Source organism: Camelus dromedarius, chromosome 5 (assembly GCF_036321535.1).
Source record: "Camelus dromedarius isolate mCamDro1 chromosome 5, mCamDro1.pat, whole genome shotgun sequence".
NCBI lineage: Eukaryota > Metazoa > Chordata > Mammalia > Artiodactyla > Camelidae > Camelus > Camelus dromedarius.
The window spans coordinates 72,055,567-72,067,779 of record NC_087440.1 but is presented as its reverse complement, the minus strand read 5'-3'; the positions used below and the strand labels follow the sequence as shown (position 1 = coordinate 72,067,779).

Sequence of the window (12,213 nt, the reverse complement as noted above, 5' to 3'; positions counted from 1 at the left end):
TGTGGTAGAATCACACAATATTTGATAGCAAACCAGTGATTTAACTTCCTCCTTCCTAGACAGTTAAGCCAACTGTATGAATTTTCTTGGTCCTGCTGTTTTGGGTGTGTCTGAACTAAAGCAGATATCTTTTTAAAGAGATCCACCCACAGCATGCCTGACATAAATCTGCCACACATTTGTTAGAAACTTGGGAGTGCTGAAATTGCATTTTTACTAGTATGCTCAGTTGAGAGAAAATAGTTTAAACAATTTCAGAGTTAAGGAGAGTTAGATACTGGTATTAAACACAGTGTTTGTATGGCAAAATATTTTGAGATATGTTTTTGAAAAGATGATCCAAATGTCATTTTTCTTGTTTTAAGTGCTTTTGATTTTGTTTTGTCCAGCTTAATAGCTTGCTTACATGTTATATTGTTAATTTTTAAACAAGTTTCTATCTAGCTATTGGCTCATTTTCAGCCATTCTGTTCTAAATACATAACAATCTTGCTACTGCATAAAAATTTAAGCAGGAAATATTAACACAGACTTCCACCACTTTGGGGAAGAGGTTAATGAAGACATGAGCCAGTTTTACGAATAGTTTTCAGACTTTCTTAGGTCATCAGATTGAATCCGTACCAACAGATTCCAAGTATCATTCCTATCCAAATATCTTTCCTTTGTCAAATACAAGTTTCTTTCCAGACTGTTCTAACTTGTCACATTCAAATAGCCTTCCCCAAACTAACATCACCAGGATACAATATTCTGAAATATATTTAGCCCTTGGATCAGGTTGCCTGAGAGGCCAAGAAAGGCTCTTTTATTCCTTTGGAAATAAATTTGTAACTTCAGTACGGTGCTCAATTGAAAATACATTCCTGGTAAATTGTGATTGACCATCCTCTCTGCAGTTGGTTGTTTCAAAGTTAAGATTAAATTTAAGGCACAAAGTTCTTCAGTGCAATTTTTCTGTAGAACAAGATTTCCGCTAAAATTGACCAAAGAGTAAAAAGCTTTCAGCTATGAGATCTGAAGTACAGTAGCTTGGTGTTTGTATATTAAAATTTGGTTATCCCTGAAGATGAAATGGGGGATAATCTTACAATGTTTGGAAATAGTTATCAGGTCAAGATGAAGGGGGACAGAATGATTTCCTGACTGTTACTGATCACTCTATCAATTTTTCCCCTGTGTTAGATTTCCCTGTTTTCCCACTTTTATGCAGTGCTGGACCACTCTTATGTAAGCCTTTTACTTTTGTGCATGGTTAATTTGTGTTACCACTGACAACAAAGGCTAATATAAACCGCTTGTTTCCATAGGGGCCTAGTGCTGATAATTATTAGGAATGCGATGGCTGGATGGCTTTAAGAATATATAGCAGTGAAACATTTATAAATTATTGTATTGTATTCTAAAACTGAATTTACTTTTGATTATTTGTATGTTAATGTACTATTTTCAGGGTAGGCTTTCTCTTTGTTGACATATTTTTTATATTCTTCATTAGAACAAAGGAAATTATACCTTCTCCAACTATGGCATTTTAGGATCTGTTTCATAAAATCAAATGATAGAAATCAGTGTTACACATTGTTCTTGGTCCTTCTCCCTCTGTTTTTCTTTGCTGTTCATCTGAAATATATATAACTTATAACTTATTTCCATTGGAAAAAAATGTGCCCTGCTTAAATCTTAGTGGATTTTTTTGACAATTACTTGGAAAATTCTGAAGTTATAGTTATGTGAATCTGTAAGGACTTAGATTTTAAGTAGTAGTGTTTTCTTACCATGACTGAAATAAACATTGTTAACCTTCCTTTTAGATCCATCATGTTACACAAAATGGAGGACTATATAAAAGACCATTTAACGAAGCTTTTGAAGAAACGCCAATGCTGGTTGCTGTGCTGACTTATGTGGGGTATGGTGTGCTCACTCTCTTTGGATATCTTCGAGATTTCTTGAGGCACTGGAGAATTGAAAAGTGTCACCATGCAACAGAAAGAGAAGAACAACAGGTAATTGTTAGAGAATCTTTGATTCTGTAAATGGAAGCCTTTTTTTCACTCACTTTTTTTTTCTTTAGAAATTTGGGTACATGTTAAAATAAAAATATTCTAGATGCAGCTAAATGAAAACATTCCACAAAGAAAGCTGAAAACAAGCATAAAGGTGTGGAGAAATCAAAGCATTTAGCCTATTTTAATTTAATCATCACAAGACTCTATTCTTATCTTATGGATAAGAAAGCTGAAATTTACAGGGTAAGTAATGTTTCCCAAGAAGCCTAGTGTTAAAGCTGGTATGTGGACATACGTCTGTGAAGAGTCAGAAGCCATGTTTTTCTCAATACCATGCTGTATCCCAAGATGTGTCCACAGTCTTCTGAAAAGATTGTGTTCTTTAGAACTCATGATGCGTTTTCTCATAGACACAATTTACGTACACATGTGATTCACAGATCACCTCTTCTCCCCAAACAAACAAGCCCTGAAACAGAATGTGGCTGAGCTGCTGTTTCCCTGGAAAACAATCTTGCTTTAGTAATGGTAAACAGAGATGATAATGGTTGTCTCTGGGGAGGAGGGCCTCATTCACTTCACTGCACTTTTCTGTGTGTACCATTTTGTGCCTCTAGAGTTTTGTGCAATATACATGTACTACCTATTCAAAAAATAAATAGAATTTGGGTGAAAAGTGCCTGATTTTATGAAAGCCAAACTTGTTTGTTCTTGGAATGTGAAGTATGAAGAAGTTATCTTCCAGCCTGGGGAGTGTACTAGAGAAGAGATCGGAAAGTTAGATATCTTTTGTCCACAATGCCTCTCACTTTTGTAAGATGTTAGAGGAGAGAGGCAGATGTGGTGGCAGCACTGTCAGCCCTGAGAGAGGAGCCAGTAAACACTGGGAATGGATGGCAGAGATGTGATGGTGGGCGAGGGAAGAGGACATCAAGAAATATGGGAAAGGAAAGGACCTCAGCAGCTACTGGGAAGCCAAACCAATCAGTGGTTCATACAAAGTTAAGTACATACAGGCAGCCCCAATACTTAGTCAGTTTACCCTCTGGAAACGTGAAACAAGCTCCAAAGGCCCTCAGCAGCTACTGGGAAGCCAAACCAATCAATGGACTGAGGATTCTGAAACTGGGAGAACTGAGGATCCAGGCGGTCATCTCTCATCTCAGCCATTCTGCACCCTTCCCAGCCCCAGTACCACAAGTCGACCATCCTCCTCATTGTCCTGAAATGCCTACAAGTTCATTTCATTAAGAACATATTTTTTGCATACCTATTGAAAGCAAAGCCCTACATTCAGAAGTCAGTCAAGTAGGCCAAACAATTTTCATCATTGAAAACAAGAATAGATTTTTAAATTTCTTTGATTCACCTTTTTTTCTACCCCTTTACATCCCAAATAGACTTTCTTGGCTAGAATGCATCCACCATATGTTGATTTTTTTATATTCCCTCAAGTATGGCTTACTTACTATAAGTTACTAGCTTACCATATACTTACTGTGTTATATGGTTTTGTGTACAAGCCAACATCTTCCTACTGGACCGAGTTGCTAGTGGTTGTGACCGATGGGAGCTAAAGTTTTATTGACATATTCAGACTAGAAAATCTTTATCTACTGAGACCTGTCATAGTGTCTATATGCTGTAGAGACCTAATAATTGGCATGTAGAGGTAGGATTGGAGGCGTGCTGATTGTGGTGTAGAGAGCATCACTGGCTGAGGGGATAGTGTAGGCGAAGGCACAAGGAATGTGTGGGAGAACCTGGAATGTAGATGTATGAGAAATTCTGTTTTGAATGGTTGGCAGCATTGGGGAGTCCTGGGCAGTTTATGAGCAGGGGAGCGAGTTTGCACAGCTGGTCCTCTGTCAGAGTGTGATGAACGAGTGAATGAACCGATGAGGATGTATCTGAATTCCTTTGTGAATGAGCACATTGTCTTTGGAGCTTGTTTCACGTTTCCAGAGGGTAGATTGACTAAGTATTGGGGCTGCCTGTATGTACTTAACTTTGTATGAAAGAACTGGAACACATTTTCTTAAGTAGTTTCTGATTTTGTTGAGGAAACAAACACTTCAAAATTACAGGCCTTTGCAAAGCACTATACAGGTAAAGAGCACTTGAATTGTAGGCAGATGTAGAACAAAAAAGTAAACTGAATAACATAGAGTTAATCTGGAAATAATTCTTGAAGGAAGTAATAGGAGGAAATAGATGGGACAGAGGGGAACATTTGCCTCTACAGTTTGTTTAGAGAAGGACTGCACTAATTTACCCAAATTCATTTCAATAGGGTTTTCACAGTAGATAACATTAGCAGTTAAAACAGCTGAATTCTGCCATTTTCTTATAAAAATTCAGCTTTTAGAAGGAAAGGAAGGATCATTTAGCCTTATGGTAGATCGCTTTTGTTTTCTGATGCTGGGTAAGAGGGATGGGCAAATTTTAGAGTGTTACACCGGAAAGAGGTGAGGGACAGCGCTTGCTTAGGATCATACAATGCAAATACAGTGTTGCTGCTTCCTTATTTCACTGAGCGAGTGGTGTTCATAGCCACATCCTTATTTTCTTCCTCATTGTATTATGAAAGAGAGCCTATTTTTAACTTTTGCTATTTGGTCCTGCTGATAAAGATGAGTTAGCGTAAGTTTGTTCTGTTATATAAATTGCATAAAGCTATTGGGATTCTTTCCTGCTTGATCATCCATTATTGGTGGTATTTTGGATGAGAATAGTGTTTTCCCTCATTCTTTGGTATCTTTTTTATGTGAGATGAAGCTAGTAGTTCAGAAACATGTATGTGACAGCTACAGTGAAAGCTTGAATTAATAAAACATTTCTAATATCTAGATAGGAAATACCTTGGAATCTAGGGAATAAATTATAGTAGGTTGTTACCACACACTTACTAAACTTTAACATTTTGCCTCTATAGTTTGTTCATGATCAAATATTCAGAAATGGGACGGATAAGCTATTGAGAAGAGATATGTCCATATCCTGATATATAATTTTCAAGACACAAAGGAGGAAATCAATTGAAATACATTAACAGGAATTCCTGGAAGGATTTTATTCTTCACTTCTTCAAAAAGTAGCTTACTAAGAATATTCTGATAATTGTCATTTTAGCAGTATATTTGGAAACTATTAATGTAGTATAGTTATTTGATATATATTAAGCTGGGGGATAATCACTGGTTTGTCTTTTTTGGCTCTGTGGGTTTAAAAAGAGCTCTGCTTTCCATTGTTTTGTGGTAAGTGTGGAGCCCAGGACTGCAGCCATCTTTTTTTTTTTTTAAATAGCTTTATTGAGATATAATTTACATACCATAAAAATCACCTGCTTTTTTGTTACTATTAACAGAAAGTGTCCAGCTAGCACCCAGGCATCGTCTCCTACTGCTAAGCCTCTCACTCATCTGCTCCAGCCACGCTGGCCCCTTTGCGGTTCCTTGAACACACCAAGTATACTCCTGCCTCACTGCCATTGCACTTGCTGTTTGCCTGCCAGGAAAGCTCTGCCCCCAGATAGTCTCCTGAATGGTTCCCTCACTTCCTCTTCCTTCTTTATTGTACCCTGGCCTCCCCAGCTAAGTTTCAGCATGACTCCAGCATCTTACATCCTCCTTCCTTGTTTGATTTTTCTTTTCATTAGCATTTTTTATTATTAGCGTACTTATTGGTCTTGTTTAGTATCTGTTTCTTCTACCGAAACATTAATTCCACAAGAGCAGAGATTATTGTTGTCTTTCTGTTTACTACTATATAACCAGTGCCTAGAAGAATACTTGGCACATATTAGACATGCAATAAATGTTTAAGATGTGAGTGGTATTGTGAGTGATGGTAATAATAACAATGACAAGTTCTGAGTTTTGAATTGACATATTCACAGTCGTGTGTGTGTGTGTGTGTGTGTGTTTGTGAATACATATGCACATAGAAACACACAGATGGCTCAGTTTTAGATCTAGGGAAAACAAGTGTTTTTGAAATCTTGAAATCTTTATACTTTCACTGATGTCATAGGAACAGCAAAGAAGTAGCTTCCTGCCTATAACATTAAAATCAGGAAAGAACAGACAGTAGTATGACTTACATGAACAGTAGGGAAAGCTCTTAATTAACCACAGTTCAAAGATTTTAAAGTCACCAGTTTAATTTCTATTCACAGATTATTTCACCTAATTGTCTTCTTTAAAGAAGCTAAAGATGACATTGTTGGTTTGTAGATAAATACTCCTAGTCGTATAATGCTTTTTAACCATGAGATGACTCCATTATTTGGGATTTTCAAATTCTCTTAGTTTAAGTATTGAAACAGTTTTGTCATGTTTCGGCTATTTCTAGATATATCTTATGAGGTTGTTTCCTTCTCTAGAAAAGGTGTTGCCACAATAAAAATTCAAAACACTATAGACTTTTGTTTTATTAGCCTGTCTTTGATAATAGGCAGTATTCTGTTTATTATCACCAAATGTCTTGAAATAGTTCAGCAGTACTGTTGTAACTTGTAAACAGCATTAGTGTGTCTTTAAAGAGAAGGTTTCAGATGTGTAGCCTTCAGTTTCAGTGGCTAAGAGTTCTGAAGCACCCTCATCTTTTCCAGATAGTTAAGTATCTTAGTGCCATTAGATAAAGTAGATTTTCTTGTGATCAGATGTTAAGGTTACGTAAATTGGGTTACACACTGTTGAGCCAGGAGGCTCAACAAACTGTCAGATTAAACTTTCAGAGTAAATTGTATATTGTGAAAAATATTTTTTCCTTCTGTATAAAAGTTTGAGGCTTATTGGAAAACGCTTACTTTTTAACCTCTTCATTGGTTATATATAAATATATACAAATACGCAACATACATCTGGAAAGGTTAATACAAGGCAAATGTGGATATAATCAATGCTTATGTGAGTAAGCAGCCATGACATGAAAAAATGCTCAGTATCACTAATTATCAGAGAAATGCAAATCGAAACTATAGTAGGATATCACTTCATACCAGTCAGAATGGCCATGATTAAGAAGTCCACAAATGATAAACATGGAAGAGGGTGTGGTGAAAAGGGCACCCTCCTGCACTGTTGTTGGGAATGTAAGTTGGTGCAGCCACTGTGGAAAACAGTATGGAGATTCCTCAAAAAAGACTAAAAATAGACATACCATATGATGCAGCAATCCCACTCATGGGCATATATCTGGAGGAAACTTTAATTTGAAGAGATAGGTGCACCCCAGTGTTCATAGCAGCACTGTTTACAATAGCTAAGATATGTAAACAACCTAAATGTCCATCGACAGATGATTGGATAAAGAAGTTGTGTGTGTGTGTGGTATGTATGTGTATATGTATATATGCCTCTTCTCTGTCATACCTTATCCCTTTCCCTTGGGATAATCATTGTACTGACTTTTCTTTATGGTTTTATCACCTGTGTGAACATTTATAAACAATAAAATTTAGTTAAGCCTGGTTTTGAACTTTATATAAATGGATTTGCTTTGTGTATGTTTTTTGTGCCTTAATTTGTATATTTAACATAGGATTCAGCTATGTTGCTGTGGAAGTCTGCTTTATTTGTTTTCGTTGCTATTTATCTCAGAGTGTACTACAATTTATTTATCTACACTGATGTCAGTGGACATTGAGGTTTTTGGTTTGTTTATTTTTTTTTCCAGTTTTTGTCAGTGACTTATAAAGCTGCTGTAAACGTTCTGATGTGTTTCCTGAGCTTGTATCCATGAGTTTCTCCAGGCTTGGAATAAATGGGTTATAGAGTATGCATGTGTTTGATTTCACCAGACAGTGCCAGACTATTTTTGAAAGTGATTGTACTGTTTTATATACTTACCAGCAATGTTTGAGAATTCTCATTGTTCCACATTCTTACCAACAGTTACAATTGTCAGACTTAAAATATATTGCCAGTCCTGTTGTATTTATGACTGGTATCTCATAGTTTTAATTTGCATTTCTCTATTGGCCAATTAAGCTAAGCATATTTGCATATGTTTAATCATCATTTGAAGCTTCTATTTCATGAAGTGCCAATTAAAATCCTTTCCCTGTTTATCTGTTGGATTTCTGTTTTTTTCTTAGTGGTTTATAGGAAATTTTTAAGTATTTTAGAAGACATTTTACAGCTATCTTCCCCCATTTTGTGACTTATCTTTTCACTCTTTGTATGGTGTCTTTTAATGAACAGAAGTTCTTTTGAAGTGAGCAAATTTATCAGTCTTCCTTTATGAATGGTGCTTTTTGTACTTTGTTTAAAGTATTTTGTCCTGTCCCGAGTTTGTGGGGATATATTTTCCTACTTTCATTGTGTTTTAAACAATAAATATGACATTGAATCACATGAAGTTGCCAATATTTTACCATTTTTGAACTGCTAAAATGATAATTTCATGTGATTCAATCTAATAATATAAAGAAAAAAAGGCAGATATCTGGACATGGTATAGATCTGTAAAAAAATGAAACTTAGGTATAAAAATGTGATTGGTAAGTTAAATTTAGATTGTGATAGGAATTATTCTTCTCAAGATGTTGCTTCCCTGCGTTATAATAAGTAACTGTTTTTACCTGGGAGAAATAAACTAGGCTTCAGGAAAGTGAGGCCCTGGTTTTTGACTTCTGAAATTTAAGTAAAACATTCCCTTAGGGATTCTGGTCATCTACCTCACTTAATCCCCTGTGGCTGAGAGACTGGTCTGAATACAGAGTAAGAACAGACTTATTCAGCCAATTTTCTGTACTGATGTATGTGTCTTCACATGGCCCCATTACCAGCTTTTCAGAGTTTGCAACCATTGCTTTTAAGCCTGCCCCGCACTGCAGGCTACTTGCATGTTCAGCTTTTACTTCTCTACCCCTAATGTGGTGCTTATTTAGTTTCCAGTAAATTTTTACCTCCTTTGATGGGCAGTTTTTCATGTTAAGAAAGATAGTTTGTTGAACAGAGGATTTCTGCATGTCATTGCTCCAAACCATTATTGAACTGGATAATCCACATTTTATTTATCTAAAAGTTGTATTTTCTAAGAACCTTCACTTTCTCATATCTTATTTCCTCTTCACTGATGGCAGCAGCATTAGAGGTACACTTTTTATTGGAGGGTCGAGGGTGGCATCTCTCATAAAGAAATCAAGTTTTGGTCACTTAGTATTCTAGTGGCAAGGAATGGGTGATTCAGAATCTAGTTGAAGTGGCATTGATGCTGGGCCCGCCTGTGCTCCTGCTCATTTCACTTACCTTCAGTGCGTGAACGTCAGTGTCCTCAGCAGTACCGCGTGTTACGTCATGGACTGCCCTGTTTAATTGCCAAGACTAGATGAAACCGAGTGTTTTAATGTATGCCTGGAGCTGCCTCTTATATGGAGGGAGGGGCAGAGTCATTGAAAATAATAAAACACTGTTTGTTTTCTAGTAACTCGGGAAACAAATGGATGATTGGATTGAGATTGAATTATTTCTTACTTCATTAAACTTCTAATAGAGGGTTTTGGGGGTTACTGTTTTGCTTTTGTTTTTGTTTTTGTTTTTATTGAGGGTAAAAATTATATAACATAAATTTAACCATTTTTAAGTATATAGTTCATTAGAATTTACTACATTTACAGTGTTGTGCAACCATCCCCTCTACATATCCAGCTCCAGAACATTTCATCAGCCCCAGAGAAGACCCAGGCCCATTAAGCAGTCACTTCCCATTAGCCTTTCCCTGGCAACCCCTAATCTGCTTTCTGTGTCCATGGTCTTAACTGTTCCTGATAGTTTGTAAAAATGGAATCATACAGTATGTGACTGTCTGTGTCTGGATTCTTTCACTTATATTTTAGAGATTCAGCCACACTGTAGTATGAGTTAATGCTTCAGTCCTTTTTGCTGTTGAATACTATTCCATTGTATGTATATACTGCACTTTATTTTATCTGTTCATCTCTTGGTGAACATTTGGATTGTTCCCACATGTTGGCTCTTGTGAATAGTGCTGCTGTGAACATTCATACATAAGTACTTGTTTAAATATCTGTTTTAGGTTCCTTTGGCTGTTTTCCTAGAAATGGAATTGCTGTGTCTTGTGGAAGTTCAATCTTTACCTTTTGAGGAAATCACCAAACTCTTTTCCACCACAGCTGTGCCATTTTACGTTCCCACCAGCAATGAAGGAAGGTTTTTCTAAAAGTCTTATAGTTGTACATTTTACATTTAAGACTGATTCGTTTTGAGTTAATTTTTGTAGAAGATGTAAGGTTTAGATCAAAGTTCTTTTTTTTTTTACCTGTTGATGTCCAGTTGCATGAGTACGTTGTTTTTTAAAATAAGTGTGCCATTTTAAAGGAGGAAGATCTAGATACTATATGCTATCATTTTGTACATGTTTATTTGTTCTACCCCATTTTTCTTTACTTAACCAAGTTTTTAATGAAAGAAGTGAAGCTTTTCCATGATTCTGATTCGTTCTTTAGAGACTGTGTATTGACTGCTAGAGTTCTTTACCCTCATTTCTTTCCCTGCATCAGAGATGTAGGTCAGAAATGGAACTTTAAGTCATTTTTATCTTGAGAAGGCCCTGAAACATTTCTGAGCATGTTTGCCAAACTTTTTATCCAAACATCAAAGCAGTGATTGTGTGCCTCAAATGCTCCTTTTTGAGAGAAATTTAGTCCGTTGATATGCTGAGATTTGTGCCCTAGATTCTAGACTAAGTTAAAGTTGTTAAGTTAGAACTGGTGCTGAGAATTCTTACTAGGATTAGAAGTAGGGCTCAGTTTGGAATAGTGCTAGTGTCTCAGTTTCAGCTGTATCACTGAGTTCCTGTGTGACCTGGACACATTTTCTTGTTTTAATCTACAAAATACAGATAATAACTTACTAAATATTTAGTTCTCAAAAATAATCACAGTGAATGTGCTGTTGAAACAGTCAAGTTCAGTAGAGTTAACCAGTATCACTGTAGGTTATTCAAGCAAACAGAATTAGCATTTATACATTGTAAAGGGGCTGGAAATAAGAAGTTAGGGCCTTCCCTTCCCCTCAACTAAGCAGCTACCTCAGATGAGGGGAGTGGTCCTGCCATGAGTGCTACAAGTGATGCCATCACAGCCAATCCACAGTCACAAAGCTGGTGTGTAGGCAGTGGAATGTAAAGCCTAGCTGGGGCTGCCATCATGACGATCTGCTGGAGCATGCCTCCTATACTGGTACAGAAAAGTGGCCTTACCTTCCAGATCTTGTGTGTGCTTCTTAAGGATAGAATCTACATCACAGCCACAAGCCTATCACAAGAGTGTCTGGGAAGTATAAGTTTAGCCTCTGGCTCCTGTGCGCACACGTGTGTGTGTGTGTGTGTGTGTGTGTGTGTGTGTATGGGTGTGTATGTCTGTTTCTGTGTGCATGTGTGTCCACAGGCACGCTAGCCATAGGCAGAACATAGGAGAGGAGTGGGAAGGCCAGTAGCCCAGTGGTCTTAAAGTGCTTTGACTGCTGTAGAGAATATTTCAGTTGATTTAGTAGCAGCATAGAATGGGAGGCAGTGTGGCCTTGGGGTTAGGAGCATAGACCTGGGTCAGTTTCTGGCACTGCTTCTGGCCAGTTCTCTAACTGGGAAAGCCATTTTGCCTTTCTGAAAATGGGAATAGTAGCTTCTGTAAGAGGACTCAGAGATATTTAAGAGAAAACGTGTGTTTAACACTTGGCAAGACGTAAGAACTCAGTAAATGGGAACTCTTGTTGCTGTTGATGTGATTATTCATCATCTTTTTCATCATCATATGAAAGTATCAGGTCATCTATGTTGGCCTGAATTGCTCTTAAACATGGACGATTGTTTTAAAGTCAACTTCTTTAAGTAGTAGCACTCAGCCTTTTCCCTTGTCGGTTTTTTGTTTTGTTTTGTTTTGGTTTGGTTTGGTTTGGTTTAGCTTTCAAAACTTATTTATATGCAGAGGGTTAGTGTGCTACATAGAAATGCAAATACTAGAATAATACTTGTGTTACTGAGCCAGGTCTGTTTGCCCAGTGTGCGGCAAGCCAAATGCTGAGACTCCAGGATTTATAGCTAAGAGTTTATCCGCAAGGCAGACAGGCAAGGAGATGGAAGAACAAGTCTCAGATCCACCTCCCTGAAGATGAGGGTGTTAGGGTATTTATGGGATAAACAGCGTGGCCTTAGGCATGGAGAAAGGTGACTGGAG

General features: G+C 37.1%; 1 protein-coding gene across 2 annotated transcripts in view; it reads left to right on the top strand.

Annotated features, from left to right (window-relative positions):
- The window catches only part of SPTLC2 (serine palmitoyltransferase long chain base subunit 2), an 85,085-nt gene that overhangs the window by 16,585 nt on the left and 56,287 nt on the right, over positions 1-12,213 (top strand). For both annotated transcript variants that reach the window (XM_064486154.1, XM_031454127.2), the window contains exon 2: positions 1,815-2,009. In XM_064486154.1, coding sequence (XP_064342224.1) covers positions 1,815-2,009 — 195 coding nt within the window. The remainder of the gene's footprint in view (positions 1-1,814; positions 2,010-12,213) is intronic.